This window comes from Ochotona princeps, chromosome 19, assembly GCF_030435755.1.
Source record: "Ochotona princeps isolate mOchPri1 chromosome 19, mOchPri1.hap1, whole genome shotgun sequence".
In the NCBI taxonomy this organism is placed as follows: domain Eukaryota; kingdom Metazoa; phylum Chordata; class Mammalia; order Lagomorpha; family Ochotonidae; genus Ochotona; species Ochotona princeps.
Window position 1 is genome coordinate 6,643,946 of NC_080850.1, and position 23,173 is coordinate 6,667,118.

General features: G+C 44.8%; 1 protein-coding gene and 1 long non-coding RNA gene across 5 annotated transcripts in view; one reads left to right on the forward strand and one right to left on the reverse strand.

The window, feature by feature from the left end:
• Window positions 1-129: 129 nt before the first annotated feature.
• RANBP17 (RAN binding protein 17) overlaps window positions 130-23,173 on the reverse strand; it is a 282,863-nt gene continuing 259,819 nt past the window's right edge. For all 4 annotated transcript variants that reach the window (XM_036497037.2, XM_004587435.2, XM_058677578.1 and 1 more), the window contains 3 exons: window positions 4,179-4,277; window positions 2,222-2,349; window positions 130-564 (listed from right to left, as the gene is read on the reverse strand). In XM_036497037.2, the coding sequence (XP_036352930.2) occupies window positions 468-564; window positions 2,222-2,349; window positions 4,179-4,277 (324 nt within the window). In that variant the 3' untranslated portion in view covers window positions 130-467. The remainder of the gene's footprint in view (window positions 565-2,221; window positions 2,350-4,178; window positions 4,278-23,173) is intronic.
• Window positions 11,789-22,350, forward strand: LOC131482634 (uncharacterized). The gene is made up of 3 exons (XR_009247182.1): window positions 11,789-12,362; window positions 21,453-21,570; window positions 22,063-22,350. It is a non-coding gene; the product is annotated as an uncharacterized LOC131482634 (long non-coding RNA).

Consider the following 23,173-nt stretch of genomic DNA (forward strand, 5'->3'; position numbering starts at 1 on the left):
CGACACTGCTGCTGCCCCACTCGAAACCCACAGCCAAAGTAACAGGTTCAGCTGGCATTTGTCTTAATCCAGGACCCGTGTTGACGGCTGCCTCTCCAACCGATTGACAACCCTCATTACAGCCCCAAGTAACTAGTGCACACTTGGGCACAAACCCAGTTTATTATATTCTTTGGTTAAATATTGTTTCGTCATCCTCTCAGAGTTTTTTGGGAACAAAGATAATGATGTCTGATAGAAAGACTGAAAACATGTGCTATGCTTTTTCAGAACAAAGATTGAATTTACATTGTGCACTATTGTACATTCTTATAATTAGGCCAGACTTATAAAAAAGATAGGGCTTTTGTTGTTATTTGTCTTTGAAAAATAGATTTCCCAGCGCTAGCCAACCCCACTGTCCTGGGACCTGTACCATCAAGAGTCTCTGGATAAAGGCTGCTTGGCTTGTGGTGGGAGAAGTCGGATCAGCTCATCATGTCCAGACTGCAGGTTTCAGTGCTGCCGTCACAGCGCAGGGCCTCGGCCACGTCTCTTCTGAAGACAGAGAGGTTCTGGGTGAACCTGTGGAGACAGAAGGGAAGTGTCCAGGGTCACAGTGAGCGCCATCCGGCGCTCTGGACGCCAAGGCCCCTGGGGCGTTCAGGACCTTGGAGAGCACCTCCTCCCAGGGGAACAGTCTAGCTGGCAGCTGAGCTCTTTCCTGGCCAACTACTATTTCCCTACCAGCGTTTCCTTCCCCCCCCTTCGCTCCCCAGAAAATCAGGAATGCCACCAATGCCATCATGCCTGCTTTGAGAGGTACATTTTGCCGTCCTGATATTTAAAATATTTTTTTGAAAGTCCAATTAGACATAAATGGTAAGAAACATAAAGAGCTAAGGTTTATGTGCCAAGCACTGGATTCAGTTTATAGAGTAACTCATTTATCATTATGAGTGTCCCCTAAAGAAGGTATTCTCACCCTCATTTGCCGAGAGAAACTTCAGTAGTTGGAAGGGAATGGACGCTGGGATCCCTTCCCTGTACCTCTTGTTAGCTAGGTGACACTGGATGAACATTCACCCCCTTTCTTGGTGCCTTACATGAGGCAAAGGACTATAGAAAGTTAGCACACACTGCATCAGCTGAGTCATGCCTGGGAAGGCCCACTAGGGCCTGGCACAAGAAAACCGGCAGTCCATGTTGGCTACTGCTCTTGTTAAGTCAGGAGGGTTGCCTGATGCCACGTCTGGGGGCGGCACTGAGTCTTCTGAGCCTCAGAAGGAGCAATTTCCCCTCGGAGGTACCCATTCTTGAAATCTCTCCTGCAGGCTTCTGAGGTTGCCCTTCTGCCAAAGCTGGGGTGAAACAAGAGCACCTCTCTTCATGTCCCTCGGTGTTGCGTTACCAAAGCCCAGTTTGGCCACTGGGATGGCTGATGCTTTGCATTGCCAGTGGTGCAGCAATTGAATGTGACCACATTTATCAGCGGAGGATGTAGGCAGTTTTATGCTGGAACTTGTTTCCCTTCTGAAGGCTTGTTCATGAAGGCTTCATGAAGGGTTATGTCCTCTATTAGAATGTACGCTACATGAGGGCAAGCAGCCTTCAACAATCAGTTTGTCACCAGTACCTTGATGCCAGCGCAGAAGCTACATGAACCAACTGAACACCTAAAGTCAGGGCCTAGCTGAGAAGTCAGGGATCCTCACATTTGGATCTTACCGGCAACTGCAATACTACAGTGTACACAGCAAGTAATGAACACTCAGTATGGGTCATCGGCCCCAGACACCATGCCTTCCTTCATTCTGTCAATTAAACCCTCGCAAGCAGTTACCATCATCTCCACTTAACACTGGAGCTACCTACCATAGGGCCACACACAAGGCGGGCAGAGAGTACACCCAGGTCTGCCTGTCTGTAGACAGGCCATGGCGTTCCTCCTTTTGCTTCTTTTTGTTACAGTTATCTCTTCTGCTGCAATATAAACTACATCAAGGCAAAGACTACATTGTAGTGATCTCTGCATTCCTGGATAGTGCCTCACTTCTTGTCTGGAAGAAAGTAAATACCCAGGGATATTCACTCGATGTAGCTGATTTGAGTTCAGGGTCATAAGATGCAGGTCATGGAAAAGTTACATTAGCATGTGAGCTGTGTTCAGCAATGATCCAGTTATTTTCAACAAACCTGCCAAGTCCACCACCCCAGAGATGCCCTCCTGGGCAATGCCTACCTGTCTCTGTTCTTGATGGACAAGTTCTGCTCCACTCCTTCCATCAAATTCTGGAAACACTGGGCAAGGACCTCCTGCTTGGGGAGTGATTGGCTGCTTATCAGACTTGCTCTCAGTTCACTGAAATACTGTTGGGAGACAGAAGGCATTAGCGCGCTGACTCCAGACCTGGCCCAAAGGAAGTCAGATCAGCTCTGAGTGACTCAGGTAATGCTCGGGGCAATTTCTGGCCCGATCCACTTGGACCTATAAGCATTTAGAGCAAAGCCTAAGCAAAAGAGACATTCCTGAGTATAAATTGTATTACCTTTCTCATGAAAACCTCTTGCTGTCACTGTTCTATTGTCATTGTTTGGGCTGACAGACAATGTTCCGGAGGGAACCCCCCCTCCCCTGCCCCACTTCTGGAACACCTGGTCTTCCTGACTCACCTCCCCTAACCACAGCGAGGCTGAAAGAGGAAGAGCCTTACAGAGGAAGATGAATTTAAAAGAAAACGTCCAGGGCGCCCCTTGGGTGACTGAAGGCAAAGCCTGGGGTCTCACTCATGCCTCATCATCTTTCCTGGCTTTGGTGAACCAGGCTGCAGACAGCTCTGGCTTGCTTCCAGGTCTCTGTCTTCATGGGGTAGAATGGTCTGCTCTGCTGAAGCAGGTGCTGCAGAGGCTCACTTCGTTCTGGTGGAGCTTTTTGGTGCCCGGGAAATCATCTGTTATGCCTGGTCACAAACCGCACAGCCCCTTCTGCCCTGTGGGCTTCGGTATGTACCTAGCTCTCCTGCTACACATGGCTCCTCATCACGGCAAACTGCCTAATTTTAGCACAAAGACAGTATTTTGCCAGTCTCGTGTTTATCCTTCCAAGCCCAAACAGCATGATATTTAATTTCCATCATGCATTAAAACAGCTCACATCAAAAAACACACATAATTAATATGTAGTCAGACTAATACCTAACTACTATATATCAGAGGCATTATACTTAAACCACAGTGTCTTCCTGAACAAGATTGGGAATGCACAAAACTACTTATTTTTCCCTTTTATAATGATGCAGTGACTCACACCAAATAGAAAATTATTAGTTTTTCATCCCAAACCATGAAATATTGCCTCCATCAGTAAAGTATAATATTGTGATGTCATAAGCTTTTTCTAAACACTGAATTTGCCCTTATTCCCTCTCAATCATTTTAAAAGAACTGCTCTCTTTTATAGAGCTTGGATTTAAATCACAATAACACCAAGGGAAGATGAATGACAGTGCTATTGAATGTGGCTAAAATTGGATACTTCAGCACAGGTGAATGATGAGACAGCTCTTCTCTTTTTGATATATTTTCTTCTTCTATTAGTTTCCTTCCAAGGCTGGGATTTTAGTTTGAATTTTAATGTATGCGGCTGCCTTAATCTCACTGTCTTTTTCCCCAGTACTATCTTATTGTATAGACAATTCATTCTCCCAAGCAGTAATGCACTGTTCCTACCGACTGCTGGGGAGGCAGCTGGACGAGCCTAGGAGGCAGGCCAGGGTGGCAAGTGCACTTAGGGGGCTGGTCACGAGTGCTCCCACATGCAGCGTGCTAGGTCTGTGCACAGAGCCCCAGCGGGCTGCTGCCGCCACCATAGAGGTCAGTGGAGATCCCAGGTCTGACAGGAGGTCGAGGCAGATGGCTACTGCTCACATCCCCCTGGAATGGCAGGGGGGACCCTCCTGAGCAAACCACCCTTCCCTCCACGTGGGGACTCTCTTGGCTTCAGCAGAGCCAGTCCTGAGGCCTGCATCCCTGAAGGCCATCTGAAAGCTTTAGCCTTCTGTGGGGAACACTGCGTGTCCTGCTTCCAACGTTAGCAGGCTCTGCTCCTCTCTCATTCATTGCAACAGCTGTGCCCAGTACACAGCTTCTCTTCCCTCCCCAGGGACACCTCCCGTGGACCCCACTGCAGCCACTCATACCTTCTCGTTGAGCAGGATGAGCCCCAGCAGAGGCCTGGATACTGACCACTGGTTCCGACAGTCTTCAAAGACAATGGTGTTCATGAGGACAGACATCATCTGGAAGACACAACGCAAGGAACATGGCTTGCCTCGGCTCAGAGCTCCCATGCACCCCAGGCCTTCCATGGGTTCACCTTCTGACTCCGCCCCTCCTTGCTAACAACCATCAAGGTTCTACCTGGACAAACAGTTTTGACTCTGCAAGCCTGCAAAGCTGCCTTTGGCAACTCTTGGGATAAACCTCCCGTTCTCCAAGGAGGAATTTCTACCAATGGAGGCTTCTGAGGGCAACTTCCGGGTGGGCAGAAGTCCGAGGATTAAGTCCTCGTCTCTCAGTCTTAACAGACCTTTCTGTACAGGTCCCAGGCAGAGGCCCAGTTTCTCTTCCCATCTACCTGTCACTTCATCTGAGAGGTCACATCATGGATGGGCAGCATTTCTTCACAGCCCCTGTCAGAGAGAGAGGAATGGGGATTCTTTCATGTGGCCTTGGAAGGTCAATGTCACGTCTCCTGCTGTCTCCGGCTGTTGTATCAATCATTCTTTTAATCACTCATTCACTCCCATATGTCCATAATCAACCATTCTCTTGGAAAATAGGGAGATAGAAGATATTAGGTATCTGCCACAGATTCTGCCCTTAAAGAGCCTGCAGCATCCTGGGAGAGACTCCACTGAAGAGAAGCGACAGGGACCAGGCAGGGCTGGACAAAGTGCTGTGGGCATGCAGAAGAGAGGGATGTCTCCGAGGAGGCAGCGCTTACGCAGGACAACATGAATGTGCTCCAAGCAGAGCACGGGTTGGGGATGAACAGGAGTAGCTCCTGCAAGAGGACGAGCTCAGTGTGTACGACAGTGGAGAGCGGGGCCAGAAGTGAGACCATGGGGCCAGGCTGGAAGAGCACATGGGTGACTCTGTACCATTGGCAGCGGGAGTCAGTGATGATTGGAAGTTTGGAAAGGCATGCTCAGACTGGCATTTAAGGAAGAGCCCTATGGACACACGGCGATGTAGCTGAAGGAGAGAGGCCAGGGCGAGGCTGCTACAACCGCCTCCATACAAGTTAGAAAGGAGCTAAGGCGAAAGTTTCTGGTTCTTGGTTTATATTCTCCTTGGAAATCTGTATAGACAGCATTCAAGGGTGCTACCTTGTTGGCTTTTAAAAAATATATTTAGGTGTCTCTCTCTCTGTCCCCTTTCGAGAGGCACCCCACCTCCCAGCTCTTGGGAGGTGCGTTCCCCTTCCACTCCCTTCCCTGCTCACCTGGTCCCTTCACAAATAAACTTTTCTGTTTGCAACAGAAAAAATATATATATTTATTTATTTTTATTGGAAAGATTTACAGAGAGAAGGAAAGACAGAGAGAAAGATCTTTCATCTGCTGGTTCACTCCCCAAGTAGCTGCAACAGCCGGAGCTGAATCAATCCAAAGCCAGGAGCCAGGAGCTTCTTCTGGGTATCCCGTGTGGATGCAGGGTCCCAAGGCTTTGGGCTGTCCTCAACTGCTTTCGCAGGCCACAAGCAGGGAGCTGGATGGGAGAGTGGAGCAGCCAGGATATGAACTGACGCCTATATGGGATCCTGGCAGTTGCAAGGCGAGGACTTTAGCTGCTAGGCTTTAGTGCCGGGCCCACCTTGTTGGTTTTCACTGGACTGTCACATAAACTTTTTAAAGATGAGTTTTGAGTTTATATTATGTATTATTTCATGTATTGTTTATAGTGTTTATTGTTTCACAAAATCAATTTTCTCTACAAATATTTTTTGTGCCCTTCCCTCTTTTTTGTTTGCATCGGGGATTGTAAAGAAAAACAAAATGTTTTATTATGGTTTTTGCTTCAGTCATTTTAGGGCAAATTAGAAAGTCCTAAATTGTGGTGAAGAAAATGTATTTTTTTGAGAGAGGGAGAGAGAAAGAAAGAAGCCATCTGCTGGTTCTTTTCCCAAATACTACAACAGCTGTGAGGTAGGAGCTCAATCCAGGTCTTTCGTTTGCTTGGTGGGGACTCAGCAACCAAGCTATCAAGTGCTGCTCCCCAGAGTGAACGGCAGCAGGAAGCTGGAGTCAGGAACAGAGCCAGGAGCGGAGCCAGTACATAAACCCAGGCACTGATACAGGCTGTGAGCATCCCCTCTGGTGTCAGCCATTAGGCTGAAGGCCCACCCTGTTTCTTGGGACTTCTTAATTGCTCACCTGTAGCCCTTCTGCCCGCACAGCTCCACAGCTCCTTTCCACAGAGACGGGCTGGGGACACGACAGTGATATGACACCTCCCTACGCACACACACACCCGCCCTGACTGGGAGTCTGGTGACCCGGCTTGCTTTGGAATATATTTGGTCTTATCCTCTGGCATTTTTCTGAAATCCAATTTGCCCTGTGATCTCAAGGCAACTTACTGAAACTCTGTGTGTCTCGGTTTCATTAACTAGAAAGAGAGGAATAATAATCCAGCACAAGGAAAGCTCTGTGAATCAAAGGAGATGGTGTCTATAAAAAGTGCGGCAAAGAATGAAATGTGCTCTAGACATTTAAGGTATGTGATAACAACAGCAATGAGCTACTCTGCAGCTCCAAACAGCTGCCGTTCCGTAGATCACCATCATCATCACCATTAGGCAGGCTGCACAGGGAATCTGCCTGCTCCATCTTCCCCGTGTGTCCAGTCTCTCAGGGAAGGGGCTAGGTCTTCAGCCTGGCATGTGGAACACCATTTGTGGATCCATGTTGTTTCCACGTTCCATCTACCAAGCCACCCAAAGTCATTGAGCCACAAATTAAATTGACAAGCACAACTAACAGATCCAGAGAGACAGTCTAAAATATTATGGGTTTCACAAGCTGAAGGCAGAATGGATATTTTAATGGAAAAGATTAAAGTTAGAGGCACCAAATTCCTCCAGTAACTGACGAAGCATCCTGAAGTGATGTGCCAATTACTTTATACGGTTCTCCTGTGTATTCATTTGTCTGAATGCATGTATTTATGTCTGTAATAAGTAAGGGGATGTTTGAATAAAATACTTTTCTAAAAATAAAGTTGGCTAAAATGGATGATTTTTCTTTCCATTTTTACTCTTCTGGAAAGATAAAAAGTGGGGAGAGCAATCTGCTGCAATGGCATTGACATGGCATCCTGGTTTCCAGAATGATCTGTTCTAATAATCCTAGAGTAGGACATGGGAGAAAACAGCCCAACTATCAGAGCAGATTCCTTAGAAGGGCCCCCTCTCCCCACCAGGGAGAATACTGCATGCCATGTTTAAGTCCAGAACCCCTGCCCAGGTAATGGGGAATCTCTGGTGTGAGCTCTAATGGTTAACACACAATAAATGAACCCTGGAAGGTGAGAGCTCTTAACAGCTCTCCGCTGTGTCACAGGTACCAATGGCACTTGCTGAGGATGGCTGTCTGGGCTGGGGCTCTACGTCCTGCAACACTGCATCATAGACGGTTGAAAGGGCACTTCCGCTCTGCTCCACCCGGGCTTGGTTTTCTAGGGTCTGTTGCTGGCCACATGTGTTTCCTACTGCATTATCCTTAGTAGTTGTTCCGCCAAAGCACAGGAGGGTGGCCTGGGAAGGGAAATGGTGTGACTGGGGAAAACCATTTCCCACTCTCTCCTCAGGCGTCACCTCTCATTTCTTCTTCCCACAGGCCCTACAGGACTTTGTGGGACTTTCTCTTAAGGAAGAGAAACCAACTTGGTGTGATAGGTCTAGGCTTTGGAGTCAGGCAGAATGGACTCTAGATTTGGCCCTGCCACTCAAGTTGCACCAGTGGGCCAGTCATGTCAGTTTTCTGAGCCTTTATTTCCTGACACTGAAAAACAGGGCATTATGACACCTACCTGGGAGAACTATGTGAGGAATGACTTCCCCTTCACACATCAAAAATTTTATACTGTATCTGCCACACAGTAAAATTCAACATAATATTCCTTGATTACAACTGTGGCTGCCTTTCCTGGATTAACCCAATGGGATTATGTGACTGCAGGAAGCATACCGGCTCCTGTGCTCATTAGAATCAGACCAATGAGATTACGGTTGCCTCACAATGATCACTGGGAGCTGCAATCAACAAAATAATCTAAAATGAAAAGTGCAGAAAACATCCCTATTTTTCTAATACATATATTAGGAAGGATTTTGAATGAGTATTTCTTTGTCCTGAAGATTTGTAATCTTCTAAATAAAGCAAAATACCCACCCCCCAAAAAAAGAGTAAGGCAATGTTACATACTTCCCTGCTCACTCTGCAGCTCTTCTGTTTTGCCCTTCATGGGACAGAAAGCATGAGCACAAAGCAAAGGGAACCACTCTCCCATACACACACACACACACACACACACTCTACACACACACTGGTTCCACTTTCTCTCTAGCAAGGGGGCAACTCAAGGCTCTTACTTCAAGTGGTTCCTATTTTACCAACCGCTAGAGCAGACAAGCCAAGACACAGTTTGGGCTGGACACTACACAGACTGGAGAGCAGGTACTTGTACTAAGTGAGGTGGGCATCCAGTGGGTCCTGGGACTGGGTAGAGCAGGATGCCTGGTGAGCTCTGAGTAGAGGCTGAGGGAGCAGAGGCTGCCAGACTGATAACAGCCCGCTGGGAGGAGTGTAGGATGATGAAGGATATGGGAGTGGGCTGATGAGACAGCTCAGAGCCGTGTGTGGCACCAGGACCGCGTGTGGGACTCCTTGCCACTGTGTCCCTTGTGCCTGGAAGGCATCTGGCACCTTTCAGAGGCCTGAGCAACAACTGCTGAATGAAAGAAGGAACACATAAAGAACCCTGTGTATAAATGGACAGGAATGAATGAAGTATCAAGAATTAAGGAATAAAGAGCCAAAGAGCTGTTCAGAAAACAGAGACGTTCTGGCCTCATTCCAAGGCTAAAACTTGAAATGATTAAACATCTGAACTAAGACATTGCTCGTTTCCAAGACCTGACTTTTTACATGTGGAATCTGAGAGCTTTTCTAAGCTACTGTTGTACTAACAGCCAGGAGCTCCAAGGGACAATCCTCCTGAGGGGCTTCCAGGTTGTCCATGCTGAAGGCCGGGGCACCAGCTCCTAACGACAAGTACTTCCATCCAAAGAGGAAGCTGTGCCTGAGGAGTTCTGTCAGCACCCAGCATTAATAACAGCTTTCATTTCTGGAGTCTTCTAGGTGTTCAGCCTTTGGCTAAGGCCCTTGCAAATGCCTCTAATGCTCAACAAATCCTGGGAAGCAGGGAGCATCCTCATTGTGTAGATGAAGGATTGGAGGTTCCCAGTAGGGACATTACCTTGCTCAGGGTGCTGCACCTGCAGGAGGTGAAGTGGAGGCAGCTCAGGTGTGAAGGTCACCTGAGCGCATCATGCCAGCCTGGGGCTGTCCGAGCACCCAGCCTGGCCCCTCTGCAGATTTCTGCAGGACTGCTGGTGGGCAAGGGAAGGCTCATTCAGTTACTCTGCCACCTGTCGCGGAGGCAGGCAGCCACTGACTTGTTGGGTTATTTCTGTAGAGTTCTCAGCTGACCCTTCGGCCTCCCATTGAGAGATTTCTTTAAGTTTGGTGAGCATATGTGCAGACTCTCAAGATGAACAATGTCAGACTTAATTAACAGATTGTCTCTAGAAAATGGTCCATTGAACATTTTGATAAAAATTAACGGTTTCCCTCTTATCGAGGGTAGCATATCCATAGCAATTTAAATGAACATCATAGAACAAAGCAGTAAATGAAAATAATGTCCTTTGAGTTAAAATGCACCTAATAGAGTGCATTCTTTTTATTATTAATGTTTGAGCACATGGAAGAATACTGAAATATTTAGAACGTTCTATGAGATAGGTGGGAACATTCAACCCCTTATTTAAAAGGTGGTAGCAAGGAAGGCTTGAAAAAGAGGCTTTGGTTTAGGCATATCAAAGAAAAACTGAGAGACTAAGGGCAAAGTAACCCGATGCCTGGATCTGTGTGGGTGGGGAAGGGGTGAAAAATGGGGTAGGGAGAACAAAGAAAGGGCAGTCACGACTATGCCCAAGTGGGTATGCCCTGCAGGATGAGGCGCCTTAATCTGTTGATCTTCACTGTGAATCTGTTTGTCTGTGAAAAGGGGTAGGGCCCAAGGTCATCTGTGCCTCTGCTAAGTGAGCCTGTCTGACCTGAACACAATGGAAGTTTGGGATGTTCTGAGGAAAGACCAATAACAAATGCAGCCACTGCTCAAGGACCCTTTGGCACATGTAATGGGTTTTTCAGAGGCCAGCAGGCAAGGAAAGCTATGGTTGGCCCTACCAAACAAGAAAAACAAAGAAACAAAGCAGAAACCTAAACCATGGTTGCCTGGATGATGCAACAGGTTTGGAAAAGCAGCATCTAGCCATCCGCAGCCGTTCCTCTGGAGCCCTCTGCCCTGGGTGGAGGTCGGGACTCGGGAGAAGCTGAACGCTGCACTCCCAAGGAAGGAGGGAAGTGTCTGTCATTACCAAGCGCTGTTCCTGAGGCCATGTGCACAGCAAATATTGAAATGCGATCCTGCTCAAATTAGATCCTAGTCATCTTTAGGGAAAAGCAATCAATTGTTCTCTTCGTCTGCTGTCTACCCGTGTGATATTTGTGGGATGTTACGAAAAATGAACGGATGGATAAATAAGCATCTATTCAGTTATATCTTTTTGTCTGGATTAACTAAGCCCCACCATCTCTATGTTACATTAAATTTTTAAATCTCTGTTCATATTAAGCACATTCCTAAGTACTTAAAAGTTGTTTTTGCAGTCGCATAATGGAAGTATTTAGCATTTTAAATGTGAAAAAAAGCAAATGAAATGCGAGGAGAGCCTTTTTACAGAAGTAAGATTGCAATCATTTGGGAGTCTGGCCTCCTTGGAGTAGGGTGAGGTTAAAATCAAAAAAGCTTCTCACCTCACCGGCACTGTAGGACCTGTAAACTTAGCTGGCTTTGGCGGGTCATATATTATTAGAACTGCAGACCCCCCACCTCCAAACTAACAGCACCCTCTGCCGCCAGCTGCCACCCACCCCTTCCATAAAGATAAGGGATGGCTTTTTTTCCAAGTGATAAGTTGCCCTGGATATTTAAACACCTTTCCATCCACTGTAAAATCAAAGGAAACACACAACCTGTTTTTGCTGCCGTGACAATATTCTCCATTACCAACACTACCCCTAGTTCTCAAAACATTCATTTTAATCACAGTTTATTGGGGAAAGAATTACCTGTCAGTCTCCTGCCTTGTAAGAAAGAAGATAAAGTTGGAAGGAAACTTGAGCATTAATTAATTGAGAGTACTCCATGTAATGTGTCTGTTCTGAATGTTACAGCACACATCACAATGCAAACAGTTTTATTTTCCATGGTTGAAATAAATTATAATAAATAATTCATTTCAATGGCAGAGATATACTGGAGAGCACCCGCCACGGAACTGACTACGCTACACTGTGAGTCTCGTTCTTGAATCTTCATTATCCATTTGAAACTTTTTATGAGTAGTAAATCATATTTCAAGTGGCTGCAGATCTCATAAAGCAGCTTGCTTGCATTAAAATAAAACCAGAAAACCTGGGGCATGGGAAGGCTGCAGGGTTTGCCACTCAGCACTATTTGGGAAACTCTTTCTCACTCTTTATCTTACCAACATCAAATAGAACGCTTTTTCAATTTGATGTAAATATCAAGCACTACTGGTCAAAACTCCCTGTAAATATCCTCTGGGTAGAAATGCTGGGAAAATCTGAGTGTTGAAGAATATAGCTTTCAACTCCATAGCCATTTCTTCCTAATCTGTACTCAAGTGACACGTAACGTTCTACCACGGAGTGGATGCCTTTCAGGTGGTCAGAGTCTGGAATCTCTATGGGCTTCTAGAACCAGCCTTTGTTGAGGTGGGTTGTTCGCCAGTGTGCCAGCTTGAGAAAGAACAAGCAAAGGCACACGTGCTACAATTCTATCTACAAAGACATGCCCATTTCAAGGCATAGGGGATATTTAAGGTGCAGCTTACACGATGAACACAGCACCATTCAGGAAGACAGACCCATTAGGAAGAGAAAATGAGACAAGAAAAGGCACGAGAGACCGAGTTTGGCATTTCTGAGGCCTGAATAGACTCTTCGGTGAGAGACTTTTTGAGCAGAGTTATGGGTGTAGGAGCAGAAGACTGGGCTGGGTCCAGGCTATGAAGGGCCTGTCATGCCTGTGAAGTGCAGAATTGAAAGAGTGGCCTTGGGGGCAGGCACTGTGATATAGTGGGTTACTGCCATCTGTGACATGTGTATCTCATGCTGGTACCAGTCTGAGTCCTAGCTACTCTGCTTCTGATCCAGCTCTCTGCTGAGGTGACTGGGAAGCAGCAGATGATGGCAAGTACTTGTATCCCTACCACCCACATGGGAGACCAGGATACATTTCTGACTCCTGGCTACACCTGGCCCAGCCATAGCTATTGGGGGGGCGGGTAGCTTGAGGGGAGGGTAAACCAAAGAGCACATGGAAGTCCTCTTTCTTGGTCAATCTGCACTTCAAGCAAATACACATTATCTTTTTTTTCATTTTTTAAAAAAATTTCATTTCATTTTATGATACAGTTTCATAGGCTCTGGGATTCCCCCACCTCTCCCCATGCCTTCTCCCCGTGGTGGATTCCTCCACCTTGCTGCAGTATTATAGTTCAAATTCAGTCCACATTATCTTTTTAAAAATGGTAGCTTTCGAAGAGGTTTAAAGGAGGAAGTTATGTGTTAATGTTCTGCCATTTAGAATACTAACCGACGAGGTTCTGGAGGATGGCAGCTCTGGGTACAAACTTCAGGTAAGGTAGTGAGATAGGGACAATTGCCAGGCTCGGAGGAGGCCTCACAATGAGCACAAATGCTCACAATTCCTGACTGTCTTGACTGTTTGTTCCAGTTTTCTTCCCCCTTCCCAAAACTTTTCCAAGAAACATGATCTGATCCTGAAGCTGCAGATTAATTTGCAGCCCAAAGAACAGAGACTCAAACTCAAGACTTCCAATAGAAAAAAAGGGGTTGGGGGCCAGACTGCCCCAGAAACGCCACAGGTAATAGAGAAGTGGATATCACTTAGCAGTCTCAAAATAACTTTGGATATAAGTTACAATTACACAAACCCTAGTCATTTTATTTATATATGTACCACAGAGATGACTACAAGCCCAAGTTCATATTAAATATTCAGTGATTAAGTAATATTTAGCCAAGGCCATTCAAAATCAAAGAGGGGAGTGGGGAATTGGTGTGTTGGTCTCCTCAACAAGCATCACAACACTTCCTGATGTGTATCCCATTTCACAACAAAACAATACAGGCATCTCATGCAATTATCACATCAGAATGTGAGGAATATCGTTATTTCATAATAGAATATTCTCGGAGGACAGGGTCCAAAGCTTCTTCGCTTCTCAGATCTGTCACTACATTCTCCATACTTTCCTGAAGGGATTTGGTCAGATGGACCTAAACATCTGCAAAGTCACTAGTGGAAGGTTCTTTGCCTTATGTGCAGAACGCTCTTGTATGCAGCAAAAGTATTTTCATGGACAATTCAGAGTGTCCCTCAAAAGCATCTTCCATTAAAGACCAGAGTTTCTATTTAAACCACAGAGGATGGCATGCTGCCTTTCAGATCTGAGGCGTGGTATTTATAGTTGTCTAAGTGGCAAACAAAGTGCTGGACAAGAGGCCAGGGAGGAAGATTCAAAGATGCTGCTGTGGTTGGAAAGCTCTTTTCCCTCAATAATTACCTAAGGGGCCCAAAGAATCATAATGATCTAAGTGTTGGGCACAGACCCTTGTTTGGTAACTTATTCATTTACTGACCACTTATTTTGGCCAGGCGCTGTCAGACGCTGGGGATAATTCACAAGAACAAGCCCTACTGCTAGCCCCCTCGGAACTCAAGGCCCGAGAGGGGAAGGGGATGGGCAGCATAGAAACAATGACATCAGAATTCCAGAAAGCCAGAAACAGAAGCCTGTCTGACAGACCTTGAGACCAGGAGGTTAATTTTGCCTAGGGGTTGTGGGCAAGCAGAGAAGGCTTTATAGAGGAGGGGACATTTGGAACTTCCACAATGAATCATGGAAGTCGGACGGGTAGTCAGGTGAAAGGAGAAGTAAGCAGCTGCAGGGGTTGCATCAATGTTTGGAGGGTGATGAGTAGTTCTGTACAACTGCAGAGGGTACATGGGGCCAAGCTGGTGGCTGATAAGGCTGATGGAGGCAGGGATGGAGCCTGCTAATACGTGCTAGAGAATATGGATAGTGTTATACAGAAAATGGGTGCCATTAAGATGGATGGATTTTTTTGACAGTGACTGTGGCAGTGAACTACCGGAGCAACACCTCTCCACCAAGTCCGAACCTTGAGGAGGTCTGGACCACTTGCTTTCTCCCAAGAAGAGGCAGCTTGTCCTGTGTCCTTGGATGGCAAGGCCACAGACACAGGCTACCCGTGCAGTTCCCTGGCCTCAGTCAGGAGGCTGCTCAGCTGCTGCCTTGCTGGCTCCATTGCCAGCACTCTGAGAAATGGCACCAGCACCACTTCCCCTGGCCCACTGCACATAACTTAACAGTGTCTCTTGTCAGGAATGGTTCTCTTTGTCAGGAAGCTTTTTATTGATGTTCAACCTTCATTTTCCTTTTCTTAATATTATCCCATTATGTCAATACTCCATTGTGCCATGCTAAGTAATTCTCTTTCCTCCTTGGCATTTACATCTTCCAAGTATTTATAGACTTATCAAGTGCCCCATTTAGTTGTCACTTAGGCAAGCTATACATATTTAGCTTCTTTAATCTGGCCCCATAAGCCAGCCTTTCCATTCTCCTAAATCACTTGAGTTACTTTCCTCCAGATTTCTGTCAATTTGTTTCCAGCCTCTCCATAACACAGGGGGCTCAGGAAAATGCTGGGGAGGGAGGACTGACTGCTGTGGGATGAGAGTACACCATTTACCTTGGTGGAACACCTACCCTTAAAGTGCACTATTCAAAACAGGCTAGGCTTCTGGAGGAACTTAGACACCTCCTTGCTGTCTATGAGGCTGCATTCACCTGCATACGTTTTAAGCCAATCATCTTCTCTTATTAGCTCTTTTCATGTACCGGGAGGACACACACCGAGTCTCTACTATGTGCCCTATGCTGTCCCAAGCACTTTTGCTTCCTTTACCCCTCTCTTTTCACGTTTTAAATTTATTCAAAATAAATGAATGACCTCCTACCATGTGCCGTGCATTGGTAGCACAGAATTGAATAAAATGTGATATCTGTGGTTTAAAAGGAGCTCATGAATCTAAGTATTTACTAATTTCTCGGTGTCCACCCATCATGTAGCTTCTTTCCAGTCTTAAAGGGCCCAGAGAAGTCATCCCAGAAAGCACTTAACTCTAATTGATGCTGAGTTCCCTGAGTGGAACCTCCCTGCCCCATCTGATATGAGATGCCATATTAAGTATGGGCATTAACATTGAGCTTTTGTGTAGGGTTTTCTTTCTAGTGCATTGCCCTGGAGCCACTGAGGTTTCTCTACAGGCCTGGAACTTTCCATGATTGTTCTTGGTAGTCTGACTTTTCTTTCTTTCTTTTATTTGAAAGTCAGATATACAGAGAGGAAGAGGGACAGGGAGGAAGATCTTCCATCTGATGATTCACTCCCCAAGCGGCTACAACCACTGGAGCTGAGCCAATCCGAAGCCAGGAGCCAGGAGCCTCCTCCAGGTCTCTCACGTGGGTGCAGGGTCCCAAAGCTTTGGGCCATCCTTGACTGCTTTCCAGGGCCACAAGCAGGAAGCTGGATAGGAAGTGGGATCTTGGCGGCACGTGCAAGACAAGCACTTTAGCCATTAGGCTATTGTGCCAGGCCCTCTTTTTTAAAAAAATTATTAATTAATTAATTTGAAAGGCAGAGTGACAGAGAGTAGGAGAGAGACCTAGATGGTAGAGAGAGAGAAAGAGAAAGAGAGAGAGACAGAGAAATCTTCAGTTTGCTAGTTTACTCTCCAAATGGCTGCAACAGCCAGGTATGGCCAGGCTAAAGCCAGGAGCCTGGAACTCCATTGTGGTCTCTAACATTGGTAGCAGTGGTCTAATTTCATTGGGGTCATCCTCTGTTGCTTTACCAGGAATACCAGCAGGAAGCTGGATCAGAAGTGGAATAGCTGGGACTTGAACTGGTATTCTGATTTGGGATGCTAGCACTGTGTACAGTGGTTTAAACCATAGCACCACAGCACCAGACCTCTGACTATTTTCTTTTTTGTTAAGTGAGTATAAACATACTTGTCCTTTTTTGTGTCACAATTTCCCTGAGTGAAGAATCTTTGGGGTATAAGCGCACAGACCTTCTTAGATAAAACTTGGGCCTAAAGGGAGCAGTTTGAGGAACCCAAGGCTAGAAGTGCAGTCATGTCTGAGGGCTTGGAGCTTTGAACAGGTAATTGGCAGGATGTTTCTCCCTCCCTCCCTCTCCCTCAGGGGCTGCTTGGTCTCTCACTGTGATTCCCTAGTCTCTCTGTTTCCTTTCTCTTCCCAGCAGACTGGCTTTCTCTCTGAGCACAGGGCAGAGAACAGCTGTCCCAGGACCCTCATTTGTCAAGGTAGGTGGGAATGAAGAGACTGACCACTATCCTTGAAGTGCCGGTTGCTAAATCTAGGGAGGAAGATGATACTGGAGCCTCAAGGGCAGGAGTCCTAGGCTCAGTGAAGCATTTATGAATGTATAACTGCTGTGCCTTTCCTCCATCCCTGCTAGTCCTGGTTCTAGGCCATGTCATAGTATTGTAAAATGGTTAGCAGTCCAGGTTTGCCACTTATTACCTGTATGACTCTGGCTGAGTTATCTGACTTCTGAAAGACACAATTACAAAATTTTGATTATAAAATGGAGATAAAATACCTACTTAACTGAGTCGTGACACTTAAATGAAAAGATACAGAAAGCACTTAGTAGAGGGACTTGAGGATATTTCTACTTTGGTTTCATCCTTAAAATTTTCTTGAGTCTGAGGTTCCCTTCTAAGGTTCTATGACCTACAACACTGTAGGAAATACGACTTCTCTTACAGGATGGGGGAAAGCCTTGGTCTCCAGGAAGGAGGTGAGAAAATTCTGCTGTGGAGAGCTAGAGTAAGGAAACATTCCCAACTCAGTCTTTTCCTGGCCGAGGTAGCTACACATGTTGGAATACACGTACACATTTAGGATCCCTCCGATGAGTTCTGGGTTAGCTTGGGTGTCACACTGGAGGAGGATCTCCTTCCCATGTCATAGAAATTGCTCAAGGAAGAAAACTGTATGGTGTAAAATCAGGGTGGTAAATACATCCTCCAAAAACTGGTTTGTGACATAAGTATAGAAAGCTGTTATCTGTGCTACAGTTAAGTATAAAAATGCAGATGTCCCCTGGAGTGCTTTATGTTTTTGAGAATTCTTATGAAAACCAAACTGAACTGCAGCAAAAAATCAAAAGCCACTGAGAGTCAACCAATAAATTTTTCTTTTTCAACACACATTGCTAGAAACATACCCAGCAGTGGTATCAATAATCTATGCATTAGAGCTCCTTGTCGAGATTTTACAAAGGACACACACATCTAATGAATTCTTTTTATTTGTAATTTAGAGTGACAGCCAATTATGCCAATCCCTGAAAATACAGAGGCTAAAAACCATCTTGCTTGCCACTTGCCATACTGGCCTAGAGTCCGTTATAAAGCATGCCTAATTACTATTGGGCTAAACCTGTGCTTTTCCCCTCTTATGAAAGGGTTTCTGTTTTACATGAGTGTGAAAGTTTAAAAGTATGGCTGTTGTACATTTTTTTTTTGCAACTTTTTTGCTAGTTTGAGAACATTCACTGTGGACTAATAGCAAAACTGACTGTACTAAGCTGTAGGTAAAACAATGACAGATTATGGTCACTTTAATTCATAAAGAAAACATGTGAAGCTCCTGGGAATGACAAATCAAGCTACTGGAGCCCAATGACTCCACGCCAACTCACAAACTGTATCATGCTTTTTGTTTAAAGACAAAGACTAGTGGACATGTGATCAACGCATTCCCAATTCTTTATGAAGAGTTGTTTTGTTTTTTCCTTTTAGCTCACTGGAAAACATTAGAATTCCCTATTCCATAAACACACAAATACAATTGTAAAATGACATCATTCTGTTTTCATTTAATTACCCCTGAAATGCTTTCTATTTAATATTCATTACTCAAAAGCTAATTTAAAAGAGAAAGAGATGCGACTTATTCAAAAAGATGTACTGTCATTCACAGCAATAGTTATCTAATATACAGAAGTTAATAAAGCAGATTAATCTACAAGTCCCTTTAAGCCATTCTTGAGTTTTGAACAACTGCCTCTTTGACCTTTCACCTTCACGCTGTGCACCAGTAGCAGGTGCCAGCTGTACAGAAATTATGGCTGCTGCGTTTGAACGCAACATCTTTTCTTACTTAGCTTCTGACCAGCAGCTGACCCTGTAGGAGTGATTGTTTCTGGTGCCGGCCTAAAGGCTACATAAACCAGTAGCAGATAAACAAAAGGCTTACATATACCAGCTGCCTTGCCTAAGGGTACCATCCTAGGCTGACACCTCCACTCCTTCTCCAGCATCCCAAATTGCTCCCTATTTGTTTCTATACATGCATTTGATCCTTATTATTTCATGGAAGGGTGGGGGGGAGGAGAAACACCTCCCCTCCAAACAACAACAAAAAACCCCTCCCTTCCCTCGAACTTGACTTTTGAGCATTCCATGTCAAACTGTGCCATTATAATGCTAATCTAGGCCTGATTTAGCAACTTTAATAAGAGGCTAAAGCCTCTTGTAATTAGATAATAAAATTTTATTATGCATTTTAATATTAAAAGTCTTAAAATCAAACTCTTCAAATCATACACTGGTACAAAACTAAGGTACTTAAACATCATAGCTGCAGAAAATGGGAGTTTGAAAAAAAGGACAGTGTGGCTAATTTTTCATTCTCACAAATGTAAACATGGAATTCCTATGTGGTGGCAGTGAAAGCTCCAACACTCTTAATTATGTGCAGGGAAGAATGAATCTATTCAAGGATGAAGCACACTGTACCATTTCCAGCAACGGCATGAGATGGCTTTGACAGTTATTTCTTGGATACAAATTACACAAGTATAAAAACAATCCCCATAATGATTAAATGCAGTTATGTACATAGGAGAATACCAGTGCAAATGGTAACATATTTAAATGATTTTCCTTCATTAAAAAAATTATATATGATATTAAACCATCAATCACTGCTGAGGCACAGGAGTTTAAATGTATTGTCACTGGCTGAAATAAATGACTTGGAGACTGGATTGTGGCTCACTCAATATGGTGCCTTTGCTGTTGCTTAGTCACCCAACTCTCTGCTGGTTTGGGCTACATCTGGTGGATTCTATTCCTTTCAATTAATATGGCAAGTTACGCTATCAATGGATTACATCCTTAAACTGTGCTTAGAGGTAAAAAAAACAACACCACATGTCCCAGTGTGGGCTGGGGGGAGCGTGTGTGGGGTGAGCTCTCTGTTCCTTTTGGAATAATATTTGAAGTACTCGTCTTTCTTCATTGTGTGTACAACGAAATTTACTTGTGGAATTTCAGCAGGGTTATTCTATATATATTAGGATACAATCATCCATTGGTTTACCAAGTAGCAGACTATACTGGGAATTTTTAGGGGTTTGTTTGGCAGATACTCATTGACTGTCGGGAGGTGTCAGGCTCTGCGGGTGTGGTGACAAGTATCTAAACCTAAGTGATTTTTGAGGAAAAAGGCACCCCGTAAAATGGTTGTTTATTTACAAATCAAGAACAGATTTCTATTACTGGATTTTCTATTTCCAAATACCAGTTTGGGTTGCAGTTGAAATATTCAACAAAATATTAAAGATATGGTTACTAGCTGGATCTGAACTAGAATCATCCTTTAAAAGATGGACAGAGTCATAAACTATTAGAGATAGAAGGCCATTTTAATTAAAAATGCTTTCTTACTTTAAAAACTTCTATACTTAACTTTGTGAACTAATCTTTGGGGACACTAACCACACATTTTTCTTTTTTAAGCATCCTGGTTGTGCCATACCCTGTATCTTCAGATGTCTTGATTTGATCCTCAATAATTAGACTGCATATATACATAATCCTATTCTTGAGAAAACCTAATTTTTGACTCAAACTAGGCTACTCTGTAAACAAGAAAGAGTATAGGAAACCTTAACTGAATGTCATTGCCTGTTTATCACGTATCCTTTGTATCCTCAAGATACAAGGACACGGGCTCGGCAGTGTGGCCTAGTGGCTAAGGTCCTCGCCTTGATCCCATATGGCCACTGGTTCTAATCCCGGCGGCTCCACTTCCTCTCTGTCTCTCCTCCTCTCAGTATATCTGACTTTGTAATAAAAAAAAAAAAAAAAAAAAAAAAAAAGATACAAGGACACAACCCAAATAGGATCAGATGCTCCCTTAAAGGAATAATTTCAGTTCTGAAGTAAACAACAGAAAAGAAAAAAAAGGTAAAACCAAAATAACTGCAACCTTTTAAAACCATTAACTCAAAGTGTTCTTCAAAAGTTTTTTAAAAAATCAGCAGAAATAAAAATATCACAGCAGCAGTGTTACATATGATGGCTGCCAGATAATGTGCTGCGAGACCTCAGTTCTGAAACTTGGTAAGACCTGCATAACACACACCGAAAACTGGTAGTTAGACACTGAGCACTGGCCTGCTGAGTGTTTTTCTTCCCCCCCAGGATGTTATTTTTTTTATTGGAAAGGTGAATTTACAGAGAGAGAAGGAGAGACAGAAAGAAAGATCCTCCATCTGCTGATTCACTCCCCAAGCAGCTGGAGCTGAGCCTATCCAAAGCCTGGAACTAGGAACTTCCTCTGGGTTTCCCATGCGGGTGCAGAGTTCCAAGACTTTGGGTCGTCCTCAACTGCTTTCCCACTCATAAGCAGGGAGCTTAATGGGAAGAGGGGCATCCGGGACATGAACTGGTGCCCATATGGGATACCGGCACACACAAGGCGAGGGCTTTAGTCACTAGGCTACAGCACTGGGCCTTCTGCTGTTTCATGTTTGTTCCTTATTTCCAATTAGTACCTAACAACCACAAAAGCAGAATTTCTGGCTTTCTCTCAGGAGAGAAATTTCGAATTTTCTGGCAACAGTGTGCCTTCCTTCCTCTAGCACCAGGCCTGCTGGCCACTTAAGGCTCCACAGAATCATTTGGTCTGGCCTCATCTGAAGGCAACTTCAGGTGAGACTTAAAATTCATATCTACAGCAGGCTACTTTTTAAGTGTGCAGTTTTGTGTGGCCAACAAATGATGTCATAACTATCCGATGGCCCTTCACTAAGAAAGGTTCTCCACCTCCGAACACAGCAATGAAGGAGCTGTGTTGAAGCTGCCTGCTTCAGCAGGTATACATTTTCCTTTCCTTAGAGCTGGCTCCCGTCTAGCCTTCTGGCTGGTCTCAAAGGATTCCTGTATAATGGGTAAGCAGATAACAGAGAGGCAAACTCAAAGTAGTCTAGATACTAGAATAAGTCCTGATAGCACTAACTCCTCACTAGTGCAAGTTCCTCTAGAAAACAGTGCTAAACAGAAAAGAACAGTTTAAAAATACAAACAGGTGGAAAATCACATTCTATGCTGATGAATCAGGGCTAGAGGAAAGTACAGATGTCTGGTTACAGAAGACAAGTACAGCACAGGCTGCTTCATTTGACAGCTGCCATATTGATTCAGTCCTACAGAAAACAAGTTAAAGTAAACCTGGAGAGCTATCTCAAAGGCATTAAAGTTGCTAAAGGATATCATGGGACAGTTACACTATTGGACTCTGACCTTCTCAAGGATACCGCCCGACTCAATTTTATACACATAACGTCTGGCTACAGAATTGATACAGGTATAGAATGAGAGAGAGGACAGTCAGTTGCTTTAGTCTTAGTGATGGTGGGAGCCACAGTTTTTCTGCAGCAGCTGGTAAAGCCCCTCTCCTTTGCCTAAAGCCTCTCTGGGTCGCTGCCCATCTGTTTGGTCTCACTGCAGTTCAAAGCTCGAGTATAGGATGACTGCTCTAGTCATTCTACCTTCAGGAGAGCTTCTGGAATTAACAGCAGCTCAAATCATACTGTAGTGAGTGCTCAAAACAAGCAAACTGCTTTATATTAGCAGCCACCAAATACACAGATAATAGTTTGAAATTTGCTTATCCTTGTCGCACAATATATATTTCCAATGAAATTTCTGAAGTACCCCTAAATGGTTGAACTTCCATCAACCAGTTGAAATGTTGTGGGATAGGAGGGCAGTTAGTTTAATCACTGCAAGTCCCCATATGCAACTATAAACTCCTACTCTTCAATCAAAATGCACCCCTTTCAGGGATGCACCACTTCATCCAGGACCTGAGGAGGGGACGCCACAGAAATTTGGACACTGAGTTCCCCATTAAACTTGTCAAGGTGCCAGCTGCTGCCCAACTAGTGTCATCCTGCAGAGACATCCCTCTCGACCTCACAGAGGAGGCCCACCACGCACTTCCACCCAGGCAGGTGTGTCTCCCTGTGCCCAGCCCTCCTCCTTTGGGGTAACCATCCAGCCCACTGCACAGTCATGTGGGCAACCCCTGTTCACACGTGTATGTTCACTCCAGGTGGGTAACATGCTTAAATAACTAACTTGACTCTGATAGGAAATGTGGGTGTTTCAAAGGGCAGTTTTACCCACTGCACCACAATGCCCACTCTTACCTCAGTTTCTGTATCCATAAATGGCAATGATATCACTTTCATAGACACACCACTATGATTAAATCAGACACGGCACATGTAAAGACATGGTTGCTGTCTGC